At 41.7% G+C, this 14,582-nt stretch overlaps 7 protein-coding genes across 7 annotated transcripts; 5 read left to right on the top strand and 2 right to left on the bottom strand.

Annotated features, from left to right (window-relative positions):
- Positions 1-219: 219 nt before the first annotated feature.
- Positions 220-794, top strand: FA14DRAFT_183555 (uncharacterized protein; the record flags this gene model as incomplete). Its single annotated transcript, XM_025501324.1, has 1 exon — positions 220-794. Exon 1 carries the CDS (start codon positions 240-242, stop codon positions 792-794), a length of 555 nt encoding a protein of 184 aa, XP_025357918.1. The 5' UTR covers positions 220-239.
- Positions 795-1,141: 347 nt separating this feature from the next.
- FA14DRAFT_183553 (uncharacterized protein) lies at positions 1,142-1,766 on the top strand. Its single transcript, XM_025501323.1, has one exon. The coding sequence runs from the start codon at positions 1,215-1,217 to the stop codon at positions 1,731-1,733; it is 519 nt and encodes a 172-aa protein (XP_025357917.1). The 5' UTR covers positions 1,142-1,214; the 3' UTR covers positions 1,734-1,766.
- Positions 1,767-4,732: 2,966 nt separating this feature from the next.
- Positions 4,733-5,356, top strand: FA14DRAFT_176903 (uncharacterized protein; the record flags this gene model as incomplete). The annotated part of the gene is made up of 1 exon (XM_025500703.1): positions 4,733-5,356. The coding sequence occupies one exon, from the start codon at positions 4,733-4,735 to the stop codon at positions 5,354-5,356; it is 624 nt and encodes a 207-aa protein (XP_025357916.1).
- A 235-nt stretch (positions 5,357-5,591) lies between these two features.
- Positions 5,592-6,260, top strand: FA14DRAFT_152978 (uncharacterized protein; the record flags this gene model as incomplete). Its single annotated transcript, XM_025497565.1, has 1 exon — positions 5,592-6,260. The coding sequence occupies one exon, from the start codon at positions 5,592-5,594 to the stop codon at positions 6,258-6,260; it is 669 nt and encodes a 222-aa protein (XP_025357915.1).
- FA14DRAFT_187696 (uncharacterized protein) lies at positions 6,254-7,603 on the bottom strand. The gene has a single exon (XM_025501619.1). It carries the CDS (start codon positions 7,567-7,569, stop codon positions 6,340-6,342), a length of 1,230 nt encoding a protein of 409 aa, XP_025357914.1. The 5' UTR covers positions 7,570-7,603; the 3' UTR covers positions 6,254-6,339.
- A 1,456-nt stretch (positions 7,604-9,059) lies between these two features.
- FA14DRAFT_142039 (acyl-CoA dehydrogenase NM domain-like protein) lies at positions 9,060-11,222 on the top strand. The gene has a single exon (XM_025497161.1). It carries the CDS (start codon positions 9,494-9,496, stop codon positions 11,063-11,065), a length of 1,572 nt encoding a protein of 523 aa, XP_025357913.1. The 5' UTR covers positions 9,060-9,493; the 3' UTR covers positions 11,066-11,222.
- A 219-nt stretch (positions 11,223-11,441) lies between these two features.
- On the bottom strand, positions 11,442-14,268 carry FA14DRAFT_187694 (uncharacterized protein). Its single transcript, XM_025501618.1, has one exon. It carries the CDS (start codon positions 14,238-14,240, stop codon positions 11,523-11,525), a length of 2,718 nt encoding a protein of 905 aa, XP_025357912.1. The 5' UTR covers positions 14,241-14,268; the 3' UTR covers positions 11,442-11,522.
- Between the last annotated feature and the right edge of the window lie 314 nt (positions 14,269-14,582).

Below are 14,582 nucleotides of genomic sequence, written 5' to 3'. Positions count from 1 at the left end.
CAATCGAATTTGCCAAGACGTACATCATTCCGTTGGACGGTACGGAGCCGAAATTTTGTAATGAGAGTTGCGTACAACGGAACCCCGAAACAGATGATCAAGAGCGGTATTAAATTATGATTTATTGATGTATAAAACCTTCGTCTTTCTCTCCAGGACATAACCCTCATCGCCATCACTTCTATCAATCCTTCACTTTTACACCCTTTTCCCCACTATACACAAACCCCGACACCATCATGACGCGCTTCTCATTCACAACGGCTGGTTTGTTCAGCCTTGCAATCTTTACTGCTATGTACTTGGCAACATTCAACGTCAACGCAGCTTCGATTGAACGTAGAGCAGGACGTACCAAACAACTTTACTCTTTCAAATTTTCTTATTTCAACGAAAGTGATGGAGAAACGGAATCGGGTAAAACAGGATTCAATTATGATGGTTTTTTGCGTCCATTTGGTCGCATTTCTGGAGGTGGCGGTTTTGACTACGAAGCTGATACTGGATACGAAGGCGGAATTAACATAGGTACAACAGATCCCGATAACGTCAACAAGACCATCAATGGTTTAGGAGCAGGTTATCGATTCAACGAAACGAATGTTGATATCGGAGCAGGTATTTCTGCATTTGATCAAAAGGTTAATTTTCAACTCGATATCGCAAAAGACGGTACAATCTTTGTACATTTTGACGTTCAATCCAATTCGACTGATTTGGTTTGTCAACCAAGTGATGAATCCGATGATAGCAGCAGTGGAATCGTTTGCACGGCTACCCCAAACGCAAGTTAAAAAAGTGATCGCGCTTTCGTCTGGCTCTCTTTAACATTCCAGAACCTATCATTCATATTCATATAATACCGTCCCCTTGTGTAACCCCGTACGAATAATGAACATTCGATAAAACCTAAAAACTTCATTAAAGTGAGGCGTACATGCATCCGTAATTTTCAGGAGTAGGAGTTCCGAGAAATGGTAATTTGATCGCGAATCGCCGAAGCCAAGGTGCGGCGGCCGAATATTTATGATGCTTCATTTCGCTCGTACATCTCAAAGCGCTTTAGAGGTCGAGGAGTGTTTATAAAAGACGAAAATAGGAGCTATCAATTTCCTCCCCTTCATCATCCAACCCCTTTTCCCTTAATCAATCACCTCGCACTTATCTCAACACCTTTCTCACTTACCAACAACACCTACAACACTAAACTCAAAATGATTGCTCGTCCAGGTTTCCTTGCCTTCTTTGTTGCATTCGTTGCACTCTCATCGTACAAAGTACATGGTCAAGACGATTCAGGAGATGATGTCTCTCCATTTACCGTTCAATACTTGAACAGAACAAGCAAAACTGATCATCCCGCTTTGGTCGGATTTACGGTTGATGGTACTTTGGACAAGTTTGGTCACATCGCTGGTGATGGAACTTTCAACTACGAAGCAGGCAAAAGCTACGGAGGCGGTTTTAACATAGGTACTGATGATGCCAAAGACAGAACAAAACACATTGCCGGAATTGGTGGTGGTTATTCATTCAACCAAACACACGTAACCGTTGGCGCTGGTATCTCTGCTTTTGATCAAAAAGTCAACTTTAGCTTGGACATCGCTAAAGGTGGCGTTGTAACTGCCAAATTCGATCTCAGCGGAACTTCAGCAAAGACGTTGAATTGCGCACCTTTTGATGAGAACGGCGCCAAAGGTATCGTTTGCACGACTGCGGTGCATAAGTAGGACAATGATGATGGCGTTTTTGGTTCTCCTGCGCGTATCTTAATTAAGTAACTCACTCCCCTGTAACGCAATCTACTGTTGCGATAATTTAATTGTTTCCCCCATTTTGACGGACAGTCAAACACAAAGTATGACCACTTCTCTCAAGTGTTGATGGGATAGAGCAGTAGTAGGGGAGATCGATTGCGTATGAGTGTGAAATATACGGCGATGCCCCGATACTTTGGGTTTCATACATGCAGACAGACTGCCTCATGATCACCTTCTTCCTCATCCTTCCATCCGGAAAAGATGAAGTTAATACTCATCCTAGTCTGGAACTTGTGCTTCTTACTCCGCTTCACTATTGCTGTTTCTCACGGCAGGGAAAAGCCAACCCACCCAACTGCAAGTGATCACAGCGGCACTGAGCAAGAAAGTGGCTCCACTCATGACCATGGTCATGGCCTTCAAAGCATCGAACCTCAACAAGAAAGTAGTACAAGACCAACCAGGTATCAAAGGCGTATAAAGCAAAAGGTAGAAGAGCTTAACAAAGTGGGTGTAGAGCCAAAAGTTGCAAAACAAGTGTATATGAAACATTTGTCCAACTCTTTACGAACATGGAGAGGAAAAAATTCCGAAAGAGCAAAACAGATAAATGACAAGTATTTCAATAAAAACAAAGACAGTATCAATGAAAAAAGAAAGGTACGTTATCATGAAAAAAAGTTAGCAAATCCAGAATATTTTGAAGGTATAAATAAGAGAAAAAGAAGACTCGGTTCTAATACGTATCACGGAAGATATGAAGCAAGGCTGAGAAAGAATATGACAAAAGGCATGCCGGAAATAGAAGCAAAAAAAGCAGCACAAAAATACATTGATGAATACAAAGCTAAGATTCATCTTCGCAACAATTTAAGAAAAGAAAATTTGAAAAATGCTAAACAAGAGAGCAGCTAATATTGACTCATGAAAACGGTGCGGGGCTGTCCGCAATTTCCCTTGAATGTATATACAGACCCTGCCACAATTCATTCTTTCAGAATAGACATCTCATCAAGCTTCTTTTACATCTCCACCACAATATACCTCCACGAATGAAGAGCCTCTTTTTAGCATTATTCTTAATATTTCTTCTGGCAAATGAATGTTTCTCGATTCCCGTTAGCACCCCTAAGAGTAAAGAAGGTGATTCACGCTTACACGTTAGCACACCAACAGGTCGAATTGCTGCGCATCTACTGTTGGACAGCTCAGATTATACCGAAACGTAGGTTCCAAATACCGTGAAACGTTTCAGAGCGTATTGCTAATTTCACATTTTTCATCACTCTTAGCCAGTCTGAAAGACATAACTCCGATTCATCGGGTTCGATAGCGGGAAGGGAAAATCCGTTGCAGGCCACTGAAGGTGTGACTATGGAGGTGATGCCGTCGGCAAAGATCTCTGCTCAACGAGGTACTAAAAGAAAGACGATAGCCCAACCTTTCAAGCCTGAGAAAAGGATAAAGAAAACTGCCGAAGAGAAACGTGAAAGTCGAAAAAATGCTTACAGATTTAAGAAGGCACTAGATCCCATCTATTAGCAATTAAGGAATAAACGATATCGGAAATCAGGTTATCAGTCCTATGAGAGTATATATCAGCGAAACTTTCAGAAACATACAAATAACGGTTTAAGCGAAACGGAAGCAGCTATAGCAGCTCAACAATATCTCGAATCTTATAAACAGCTGGCCAACGCAAAAAGAAGAACAAACAGACAGCAAAAGAAGAGTGTAATACGAAGTAGCCGTTCCTAACATGAACAGCTTTGTTGCTACATACTACAGTATATGGCTAACTTTTTTTACTGTTTACTAACTTAGACAGCCGCAATTGCATCCTTATTTTAATCGGGGCAAGTATGAGTGATACACAAACGCACACTTTCAGTGATATGTGTATGTATATATCTGTATTGTTCGTATAAGATCATCCCTACTTCCTACTTCCAAATCACTAGACAGCCGCAATTGCATCCTTATTTTATCGGGGCAAGTATGAGTGATACACAAACGCACACTTTCAGTGATATGTGTATGTATATATTTGTATTGTTCGTATAAGATCATCCCTATTTCCTACTTCCAAATCAAAAAGCTGCAAATGATGAAAGGTGTTTTATCAATCATTATCCTTTTATACATAAGCGCCTCTAGGACAGTAAGAGGCACTGACTTACCGTCGGGATCAAGTCCGACCCGCTTCGGTGAAGAAGTTCCCGCAGCCTTATCAAGAAATGACCGGAGTAATGAGATCTCAGGTAGTAAGCGTTTATCATCATACCATAAAAGGAAGCAAACTAAGATTGCCAGGCTTGAAAGTGTTGGAGTAGAAACAGATGTGGCAAACGTAGTGGCGACTAAACACATGTCAAGCTATTTTAATGGATGGAGGAAAGCTAATCAAGAGAAGGCCAAAGCGATACAAAAGAAGTCTTACCTTAAGAGGTATGGAATGGTGAAAGATAAAACCAACCAGAGAAGGAGAGATAAATATCAAGAACGAAAAGCTACGGACCCTTTCTTCAAATCACGTTCACAAACATTAAAAGACAGACATGAAGCAAACGTGCGAACAAACATGAAAAAAGGAATGACTCAAGAGGACGCGAAGGTAGAAGCAGATAAATATATAGAATCTTTTAGAATTAGGAACAGTCAACGTCTTAAAGACATGCGACAAGCGAAAGAACAAACGGCAACACAACAAGATGGATCTACATCGCTCAATGAATGAGAATCATGCATAAGCATATTGAAAACTTAATACTATTGCTTGTGTATGTATGTTTGAAATAAAAAGCTATCAAGAGTACTTGATGGCCACATTGCGTTATGATATGCAACCCTTTCCTGCTGTGCTTGTTTACTCAATGTCTTTCACTCGGGGCCAGTAAGACAGAGCGATACACAAAAGCTTATTCAATTTTGCATCTTTCAAGTCTCTTTACTTCCTACGTCCATCAAAAATGAAGAAAGCCATTTTTGCAATCATTGTGCTTCTACTTGTGCAAAATGTTTTTGAGACAGCAGTAGCAGGGAGCTCAGACTCACCGGTGCAATTTACTCCAAGCCACTCAAATGAAGCAACGAACCAAAGCACACCTGAAAAACGACCAAATAATTACCAAAAGAGAAAGGACAGCAAGATTGCCAAGCTTGAAAAATTAGGAGTAGAAACAAATGTCGCAAAAACTATGGTGATGAAATACCTTTCAGGTTACCATAGTAAATGGACGAAAAAAAATAAAGAAAAAGAGCTTACAGTGAAGAGGGAATCTTATCATAGAAGGTATAACATTATTAAAGACAAGGCTAACGAAAGAAGAAAGGAAAGATATCATGAACGAAAAGCAACAGAACCGAATTTCCTTCAAAGTCGAAGAAAGACAACGCAAGACAGATTTGAAGCAACCGTGCGGTCTAATCTAAAGAAAGGGATGACTCAAACGCAAGCAAAGGAAGAAGCGGGTAAGTATATAGATACATACAGAATGAAATCTCGTCAAAGTCTTCGACAAAGGCGACTAGAGAAAAAACAAAAGGAGGCACAACATGATGATCATACTTCCGTCAATGTCAGTCGAACGTAAGAAAAGGGTTGAAATTGTTATTACATAAAACTACGTCGGGATCCAATTTATTAACAGACCTGATAGCCAAGCCTCATTATGCCATTGTATATATTGCAACCCTCTCACATCTTCTTTATTGATCAACGTCTTTTTACTCGGGGCGAGATATATTAAGCGAGACGCAATTTCATACTCGGTATGCATACTTTGCATCTCTCAAGTTCATTTTGCTCCTCACTTCCATCCTCTCACAATGAAAAGTATGTTCGCTATCATTTTGCTTTTCTGTGTATACTTGCCTGACACGGCGAGGGGAGGGGATGCAGAATTACCGTTAGGATCAAGCCCGATTCGCCCGAACGAGGCGGTGAACCCACACGGTCGATTGATAGAAAGCATTGATCAAGACCACAGTATTGCCCTTGTTGGAGGAGAGGAATCAAGCAAGAAGCGCCGCCTTACGGAGTACCAAAGAAGAAAACAAAACAAAGTAGCAAAGCTTGAAAAAGTTGGCGTGGATGAAAATGTAGCAAAAATTGTAGTGAATCAAAACTTTTCAAGAATTCATAGAAAATGGATGAAGGAAAATAAAGAAAAAGGGAAAAAATTGAATCGAGAATCGTATTACAGACGATATAACATCATCAAGGATAAACTCAATGAAAGAAGGAAGGAGAGATATCGTGAACGAAAAGCAACAGAACCAAATTTCGCTGAAAGTCGGAGAATGACAAAGCAAGATAGATATGAAGCAAACATCCGAGCCAATCTGAAAAAAGGAATGACACAAACGGAGGCAACGGAAAAGGCAAACATTTATATGGAAACTTACAGGATGAAGTGCCGTCAAAGTAATCAAAAACATCGACAAGATAAGAAACAAAAGGCAGCACGACAGGCCCCCAATCAGGATCAAGCTTGAAATCTATAAATTGTTATATTGTGTAAAGTACAAGATGCTGTATTGCGTGACGAGATATCCTACACCGACCAGAAACCCATCATCCATCCGATGATGCATGATAACCATCCCGTTCCTCTAAAAATTCTAGATAAGCCAAAGCGAGCGCAATCCAAAGGCCGAGATCCAAATTGAGTGCTTGAACGGCATGCTTTTGTATCAGCAATCGACCTATTCTTTGTCCTTTCCAGCTTAGAAGGCCTGACTGGTCTTCAAATCGAAGGACCTCAACAGCTTGGCTGGCCCGCGTTGAAGTGCTGGGAGCGTTAACCCAGACGATGCTGAAGGATTTAGACCCATCAAGGCGTAAAGCCGGTCGGACCATATCAGGCAGCATACTCCAGGCCCATCTAGCCCAGCCAGGCGATGAAGACGTTTGTACTTTAGCTGGCGTTTGCATGACGGCGGCCAATTCATCAGTCAAGACAAAAGTGCACGGTCTCACTTCACTTTGACAGCCATCCATTGTTTCGAATTGATCAGGATCTTGTTCCTCTACCATGATTGATGATTGACTTAGATCTTCAGATGCTTCTTCTTCCGGTACAACGGGCGTTGAAGATGGATTAGAAACGCTACGTTTGCCCGAGTGAGAGATCGAGTTACCTGTACTTCTACGTCGTGCGTGTCCTGATTGAGAGGTGGAACTGTTTTCTACTCCGGTTGAACGTATGGCAGACGACTGTGTCGTAGCGTTGAGTGCATGGGTGGAATGATTCCCACTTAGATTTACCGTTGTAAAGTCTGCATTTGACGTACTACCGCTTTCACCTCCTTTCTGATCCATATCGGGACAATCAATCCTGTGGTGAAGTTGATCCAATTGCGAAAGTTGAAGGCGCGTACTGATCGTCAATGATAAAGGTGTACTTCCCACAACGCTTTTGACGATCCCTTTTGGCGGTTGAAGGGGTATTCGGACATTTGGTGGTAGCATTGGCGATCGTAAGTACTGATACCATCCTCTTGTCGGTCTGTGACTTGTCCAACATATCCTCCTTTTCTCCACATCGATGACCTGGTCAACAATTTCATCATTTTCCGTCAATATCCTCTTCCGAATCCATTTTGCGGGTGTATGTGGTGATGCAGTTGCAGTTGTCTGTACGTGCTCTTTGGTTGAATTAATAGGTACAATGTGCAGATCCAAATCTGTCAACGATTCAGATGCTGTTTCGATGCTGAATTGGTATACCGCAGTGTTCCGCTCGTTCGTTATGATGTGCCTAGTCCCTTCACCATCATCTGTGACAATACTCGGCACTGTCATCTCATCGCCTTACTCATGTGATCGTGATGGTAAGTGAATAAACGCAACCCAACACTTTAAACCAACACTGCCTTTGCATTTATCTAATGTATACGCGGTACGCCTGTCAATCTACATTATTAATAGGCCTAGGCCCCAGTGATCAACCAACAGACGCGTCCCTATCTTGAATGCAGCGCCCGGACCTCTCCTATCTTTTGTTTCGCCCGCACCCCTTTAAGTAAGCTTTTAATAGAGAGGGGTCCAAGCAAATTGATGACTTACACCGATTTTAAGAATTAAGAGACAGAATTTATTTTTATGAGTCAAATCCTATGATACCTAAAACGTTCCTATCTGATCTGCTGCCTCAGACGTTCTCTTCCGATAAGATAGCTCTACCGTTCTTTGCTGATGTGCCATCTCTAACGATTCTTCCTGATGCGGTACCTGTGTTAATCCTTTCTGTTGTGATGCCTCTGACGTTCCTATCTGAAGTGTAGCCTTCGACGTTCTCTTCCGATAAGGTAGCTCTACCATTCCTTCCTGTTGTGCCAACTCTAACGGTTCTTTCTGATGCGATACTTACGTTAATGCTTTCAGTTGTGATACCTCTGTTATTCTATTTGGTGTTATACCTCTGACAGTCTTCTCTTCACATAAAAATCTAACGTTACTACCTTCTGATACGATAGCTCAAGCGTTCCTTTCTTTCAATATCATACGTTAGACAGTCCTTTCTATCGTGGTACCTCTGATATGGGCATTTTTCACATGTAGGTTTATCTACTCAATTATAGTATATAAATAGCCAACTTCTTTATAAATAGAGTACCCATTTTCTTCCTATTATTCTGCGTCTTAATACATTCTTCTATATGTATAGCTACTCGTCTGATAATAAGTACTGGGTTATTAGTACTTCTATCTCTCTAAAAAGACCCTAAGTGAGCTTTAGGCTGATCACTCAGTACGGTTTCTCACTACAGGCAACCTGATATACTTTTGTTACATACCTTAGTATTGGTCCAATCGTAGAGTTCTCTCTTATTTCTCAAATCGTTCGGAAGAACCTCTATGATAAAATATTTGACCATACACACTGGCCTGTTACATCATCTTATATTGATTGCGGGGTGCTTCTCTTTCCCCAGGAAAAGAATTCACTAAAGGAAGAATGTGTTTAGCTAAACAAAGCTCTAAAGTTTAAAATTAGCAATTCTTTAGTAAGGTCGAGAGAATGTAAGGGTGACTCTCCCCTCGGTAAAAGGCATTTAGGGGGCCGGACAGCCGTAGCTGCGGGGAAATGATGTGTCTTAAAGTCTCAGATTATTCACCTAGACTGCGTGGATTAGCAGTGTATAGACGCGTCAACGTAACATGCATGTAATGTGTGTGTGAAAAAGGATTTTGGTGATGAAGTGCCGGTTTTCAACAGATGTACTAGCTCTACTTAAAAGCCGCCCGTCCATTGCGATCCGTACGCGAGTCATTTTATTGCTGCTTATTGGCGGCTTATTGACCGATCCAACGCCCAAGTACAGCTAGATATTTGTTCAGGTAATCAAGACACACAACAGACAATGCAAGATTCAATCTTATTGGCTATTTAATCCCTCTCTCTTCCTTCGATTGAAAAGCCGAGACTGTATGGTATGGTTGATAGGGTCTGTAGGAAAATAAGCATAAATTGGGCGTAAATGCACACACAGCGCGTTTAATTTCAATCAAATGCATCAGGTCACTGCTCTCTTTCAACAACCTAAGACGTTTCCTTCCCCGCTCTTGTTCCCCCTTTTGCTGATTGGTTGTTCTATCTTTGCTTCTTACAATCAATATAATTTATTCAATACTTCTTTCTCTCTTAACCACCAATACGAAACAGGCATCCTACACCTCTTTCATTTTAAACTCCTCTCATCACCTCTCCCTTTAAACATTCAAGATGGCCACACAAAGCACATCCCAACCTCTCAAAGAGATCACTCGTGATGAAGTGGCAAAGCATAACAAGCAAGGTGATCTTTGGATCGTGATTGACGCAGTCGTTTACAACGTTTCCAAATTTGCCGAATTGCACCCAGGTGGTGAAGCTGTTTTCTACGATGAAGAAGTTGCAGGTCAAGATAATACTGAAACATTCTTTGGATTACACAGACATGAAGTCCTTTTGCGTCCAGCTTACCAACGTCTACGTATCGGTAAAATCCAAGGAGAAGAACAAAAGATCAAAGCTCCCATTCCAGGAGAAGTTTCAAAGGTTCCTTATGCCGAACCAATGTGGTTGACACCAAACTACTACTCTCCTTACTACTCTGACTCTCACCGTCGCTTGCGTAAGGAAATGCGTGCATACGTTGATAACCGCGTTGTCGAAGTCGCCCAACGATGTGAAGAGAACGGTAAACGTCCAGATGTTGATTTGGTACAAGAGATGGGCAAATTGGGCATCAATGCTATGCGTATGGGTCCAGGCAAACATTTGCATGGACGCAAATTGTTCGCTGATATCAAAGGTGAAGAATTTGACTATTTCCATGAATTGGTCATGACACAAGAATTGGTCCGTATGGCCGCTCGTGGTTTCGGTGATGGTTTGCAAGGTGGAATGGTTATCGGTTTGCCTCCAATCATGAACTTTGGCTCAGATGACCTAAAGAAGGAAATCATTGAGCCCTGCTTGAACGGTGAAAAGTTCATCTGTTTGGCCATCACTGAAGCATTCGCTGGATCAGATGTTATGGGTATTAGAACAACTGCCACTTTGACCGAAGACGGTGAACACTACATCGTCAACGGTACCAAGAAATGGATCACAAATGGTATGTTTGCCGATTACTTCACCACAGCTGTTAAGACCGATATGGGCTTCGCAGTTATTTGCATTCCTCGCAAATGTGGTGGTATTGAAACCAAGCAAATCAAGACTTCATACAGTACCACTGCCGGTACCGCATTCATCACATTTGACAATGTTAAGGTGCCTAAGAGATATTTGGTCGGAGAAGATGGATTGGGTATTCAAATCATCTTATCCAACTTTAACCATGAACGTTGGGTTATGTGCTGTTCAACAATTCGTGCTTCTCGTGCCGTTTGTGAACAAATGCTTTTGTGGGCCAACCAACGTAAAGCATTCGGCAAACCTCTAACCAGTCAAGCCGTCGTTCGTCAAAAGATCGCAAGCTGTATTGCACAAGCCGAAGCAGCACAAAACTGGTTGGAAAGCTGCACGTACCAAATGACAAAGATGACGTACAAGCAACAATCTCTTTTCTTGGCAGGTCAAATTGCCTTGCTCAAATCATGGTCTACTAGAGTTTCCCACGATGTTGCCGATAATGCCGTTCAAGTCTTTGGTGGAAGAGGTGTTACTAAGGGTGGAATGGGTAAATTCATCGAAGAATTCCACCGTACATACAAGTTTGATGCCGTTTTAGGAGGAACAGAAGAAGTTTTGGCCGATTTGGGTGTTCGTCAAGCATTGCGTTTCATGCCTGAAGATGCTAAGCTTTAAAAGTGGTCCACAACTTTATAATACGTAAAAAAGGGTAATTTTACCAGATATACCTGTATACTCCTCCTCTATTGCTCTTTATCCTCATCCTTTTTCTTTATTATTTCTCATATATGTTCAATTTAGATGCTTCTTTTTTATCTGCTCCTCTTTTTTTGTCTCATTGTGTAAACACATCTAGAATGCAATTTATGCTGTTGTGCAGAAGAATTTTTGAGGGTAATGACAAAGATGACTTACGCACAACATCTTCCCTTCTTGTTGGCCGGTCAAATTGCCTTGCTCAAATCATGCCTCACTAGAATTTCCCGGGATGTTGCAGATATGCACGTCAGCCATGGCTTCACTTCGACTACTTCAACAGTACTCGCTCGCTCGCGGTAAGAGGTGTTGGGTGTTACATGAATATTGTACAAGGTAAAAATACAACAAATATATAGGAGGGGTGAGATGATTATTACCACAATTTTGAAGGTCGTTTTAGTACAGCAGGCATTTTAGGCGATAAACTTGATTCGTATGCTTTGATAACCCAAGTGATGAATGCTAAATCACGATGACGTTGTTTAGGATTGTTTGTACTAAGGACAAGTCGATGATGCAAAACTTCAACTTGTTGAAATGTCAAAGCGGGATATTGAGCAGCAGGTCTGACAGAATTGCGTTGTTGTTGAGGTAAGGCGGACATACTTGAAGTAGCAGGAGGATATTTTTCTACAAAAGAGTGTAATAAATTCATCGCATCTTTTATTCGATTCGATTTGGCTGCATTACGAATCATATTTGCCCAACAACGACTAATTCGAACAGGATCGATTCCTTGCATACGTTTTTCTTCTTTGACGGTTTCTGCTTCTGTTCCACTGCCTCTTGTTTTTGGTTCACTGATCTTTTGCCATTCCTGCCAGATTCTATCTGCCAAAGCATCAGCATGTTCGCGATCTTTACTTTTACTGCAAGCTTCCAAAGCTAATTCGCATGTGTATCCATTGATCGGCACTTGCCATTTCGCAAATACTGAATCGCCATCAAAGACAGAGTATCGACTTTTTTCATCTGAAGCTCCAAATATGGCACTTTCTAACATCGGCAAACGATCCGCTTCTGTACATTGTTCAGATAGAACAGAGAGATATGCATTCAACATCCTTGTATCCGGAATGACTGCCGATAGTAATCCACCTTCTGTCGTCGCATCGACCGCTACACGTTCCAGCAATCCATTCACTTCGCGAATCGCGCCAGCTGATGATTCGGGCAATCGCTCAGAGAAGGAGTTGTTGTCCTCAACCTTTGAAGTAGGTTCCACATCAGTGCTTTCACTGTGAGGAGGTTGTTCTGATGATTCACTCTCTTCCGCTTGACCTTCTTTCTGTACCTTAACCTTTTTGATACTTGCACGTTTTGGCGGTTTGAATGTTGCATATGTATAAAACACATACGTCAACGTAAATTCGTCTGGCCTTCTGGTTTCCACTTCTGCCCATTCCCAATCGGCAACGTTTGGTCGAGATCGAAGGGACGTCCAAAGGGCATACGAGCTACGTAGCATTTCTGCCAAGATCCATCTAGCACGCAACAGATCGCCTACTTGACAGCATCCACCTAGGACTGCATTATACGTTTCTCGATCGGGAGAAAAGGATAAAGAAAGATCCGATTTGGTTTCCTCATCAGATTGCAGCGCTGTAATTCGTTGTCTTTCGATCTCCAACATGCTTTGGAATAATTCGATCCCTTTTTCATACATATCTCTCCTTCTTGTACAAGCCAAGATGACTGCGGAATAGACTTCAGGTGTTGGTCGAACATTATACCGCAAAGTCATCTCACGAAATAGATCTAATGCCCTTTCCGTGTCCGGTCGTAAAGCTCGTCCAGGTTTGGGTATAATGCGCTTTTTGGAGATCGTATTCGATTCTGCCAATAAGCCCGCTCTTGGTTTCCAAAGTGCATCGCCTGGTTGAGGCACTCCTAATGCGCACGCTCGAATCATTTGAGCATAAAGATGGGCATCAGGTATTGAATGAGCATACGTTCGCATATCGTAAAACAAAGACCATGCTTTTGACTGAATTTGTGGTTGAGATGCCTTTTGCAAATAATGCTCAATAAGTAAAGTGTACGTTTGCATGGATGCTGGTTGCACGTCTTGTAAGTGCTTGACAATCGCAGCCGCTTCGTCTAATCTGCCTGCTCTTGCATATGCTGCAACAAGATGATGAGAAGAAAATGCATCAGGCACAATCCCGTTTTCTTCCATCGCAGTAGTCAAAGATTGACAAGCTTTGAAATCTCCTTCTTTCGAATAAACTGCTAAGGCGGTATTTATCACCTTTGTTTGCATGCTCGTCTGCCCACTTTCCTCCATCAATTTTAGAATTTGCAAGATGCCATTTCTATCATCCTCAACAGCCGCCTGATATGCAAGTGCTGTCCAATCTTTAGTGGATAGAAGTCCAAGTGGAAATGCCATAGTGAGAGAGCTATTGTTAGAGAGCGCAGGAATGGATACCTGTAATTGCGCAATCAAGTCCCGTGTAGTAGAACGTTGTGTGCTTGTATGACCTTCACTGATGGATGATCCTGCTTGAGCTTGGGTTAGCTCATCCTCATTCCCCTGATCAGCCACGCTCATACTTTCATCTTTTTCGACCGATTGCAATATCTTTGTCAAGCGTTCCGAAGCATCTCCACTCCTTTCAGTTGCATCTTTTTGGGTATAATTCACAACTTCATCAAGACGTTTCTTTATATCTTCCAAGCGTCTACTGAGGGATTGTTGTCTGACTTGATCCTTTTGAAACGGAGGCAAAAGCTGTTTCCTTCGTTTTTGTTCTTCTTCCATATCTTCTTCAGTAGGTGGATCGGGCATATTAAGAGCTTCATATAGAAGATCAAGACTTTCATCTGTTATCTCAGGTAGATTAGCAGCACTTTCTTTGGCGATTTGTTCTTTCGTATCATCTTCAACTTGTTTCTTCAGCAAATTTATTTCTGCAATCGTTTGTCTTTCCAATTTGGTCAACTCTCCTCTTCGAGCATGAGAGACGGTCGAGGAATGTATCTGGCGTGTAGGACTTTGCAGTACATTGCTTATCTGGAGACATGCCAGCCTGCTTGACGATGGCTGCTGAACATATCGAGCGGATAAACCCGATAATCGCCTCAGCATGACTGAATCTCTTCGATGATCACTGCTATGTGGTTGTATGATGGAATTTTGATTTTTTGACAACTTTAATTTTTTCTATATTAAAAAAATTCATAGAATAAAAAGTGTTATCTCCGCTGAAGTGTGTACGTACCCTCAAGCTCCGCCCTTTGTTGCACCCACGCACGCTTACTTGAACGCGACTTTTCGTCCATCCTTTTTTATATTTCCGACTAAGCAACACTTTTTGCATGCATCCAGTCGTGCATTCATCTCATTTTAGAAACGATATAAAATCCATGCTACACTTTTTGACACGATAAGCATATAACAAGATAACAAGATGATACATTCAACAAGGTA

The sequence above is a fragment of the Meira miltonrushii genome (genome assembly GCF_003144205.1).
Source record: "Meira miltonrushii strain MCA 3882 unplaced genomic scaffold FA14scaffold_1, whole genome shotgun sequence".
Lineage (NCBI taxonomy): Eukaryota > Fungi > Basidiomycota > Exobasidiomycetes > Exobasidiales > Brachybasidiaceae > Meira > Meira miltonrushii.
Note: the sequence above shows the minus strand (reverse complement) of the source record. Positions and strands in the feature narration are given on the sequence as shown.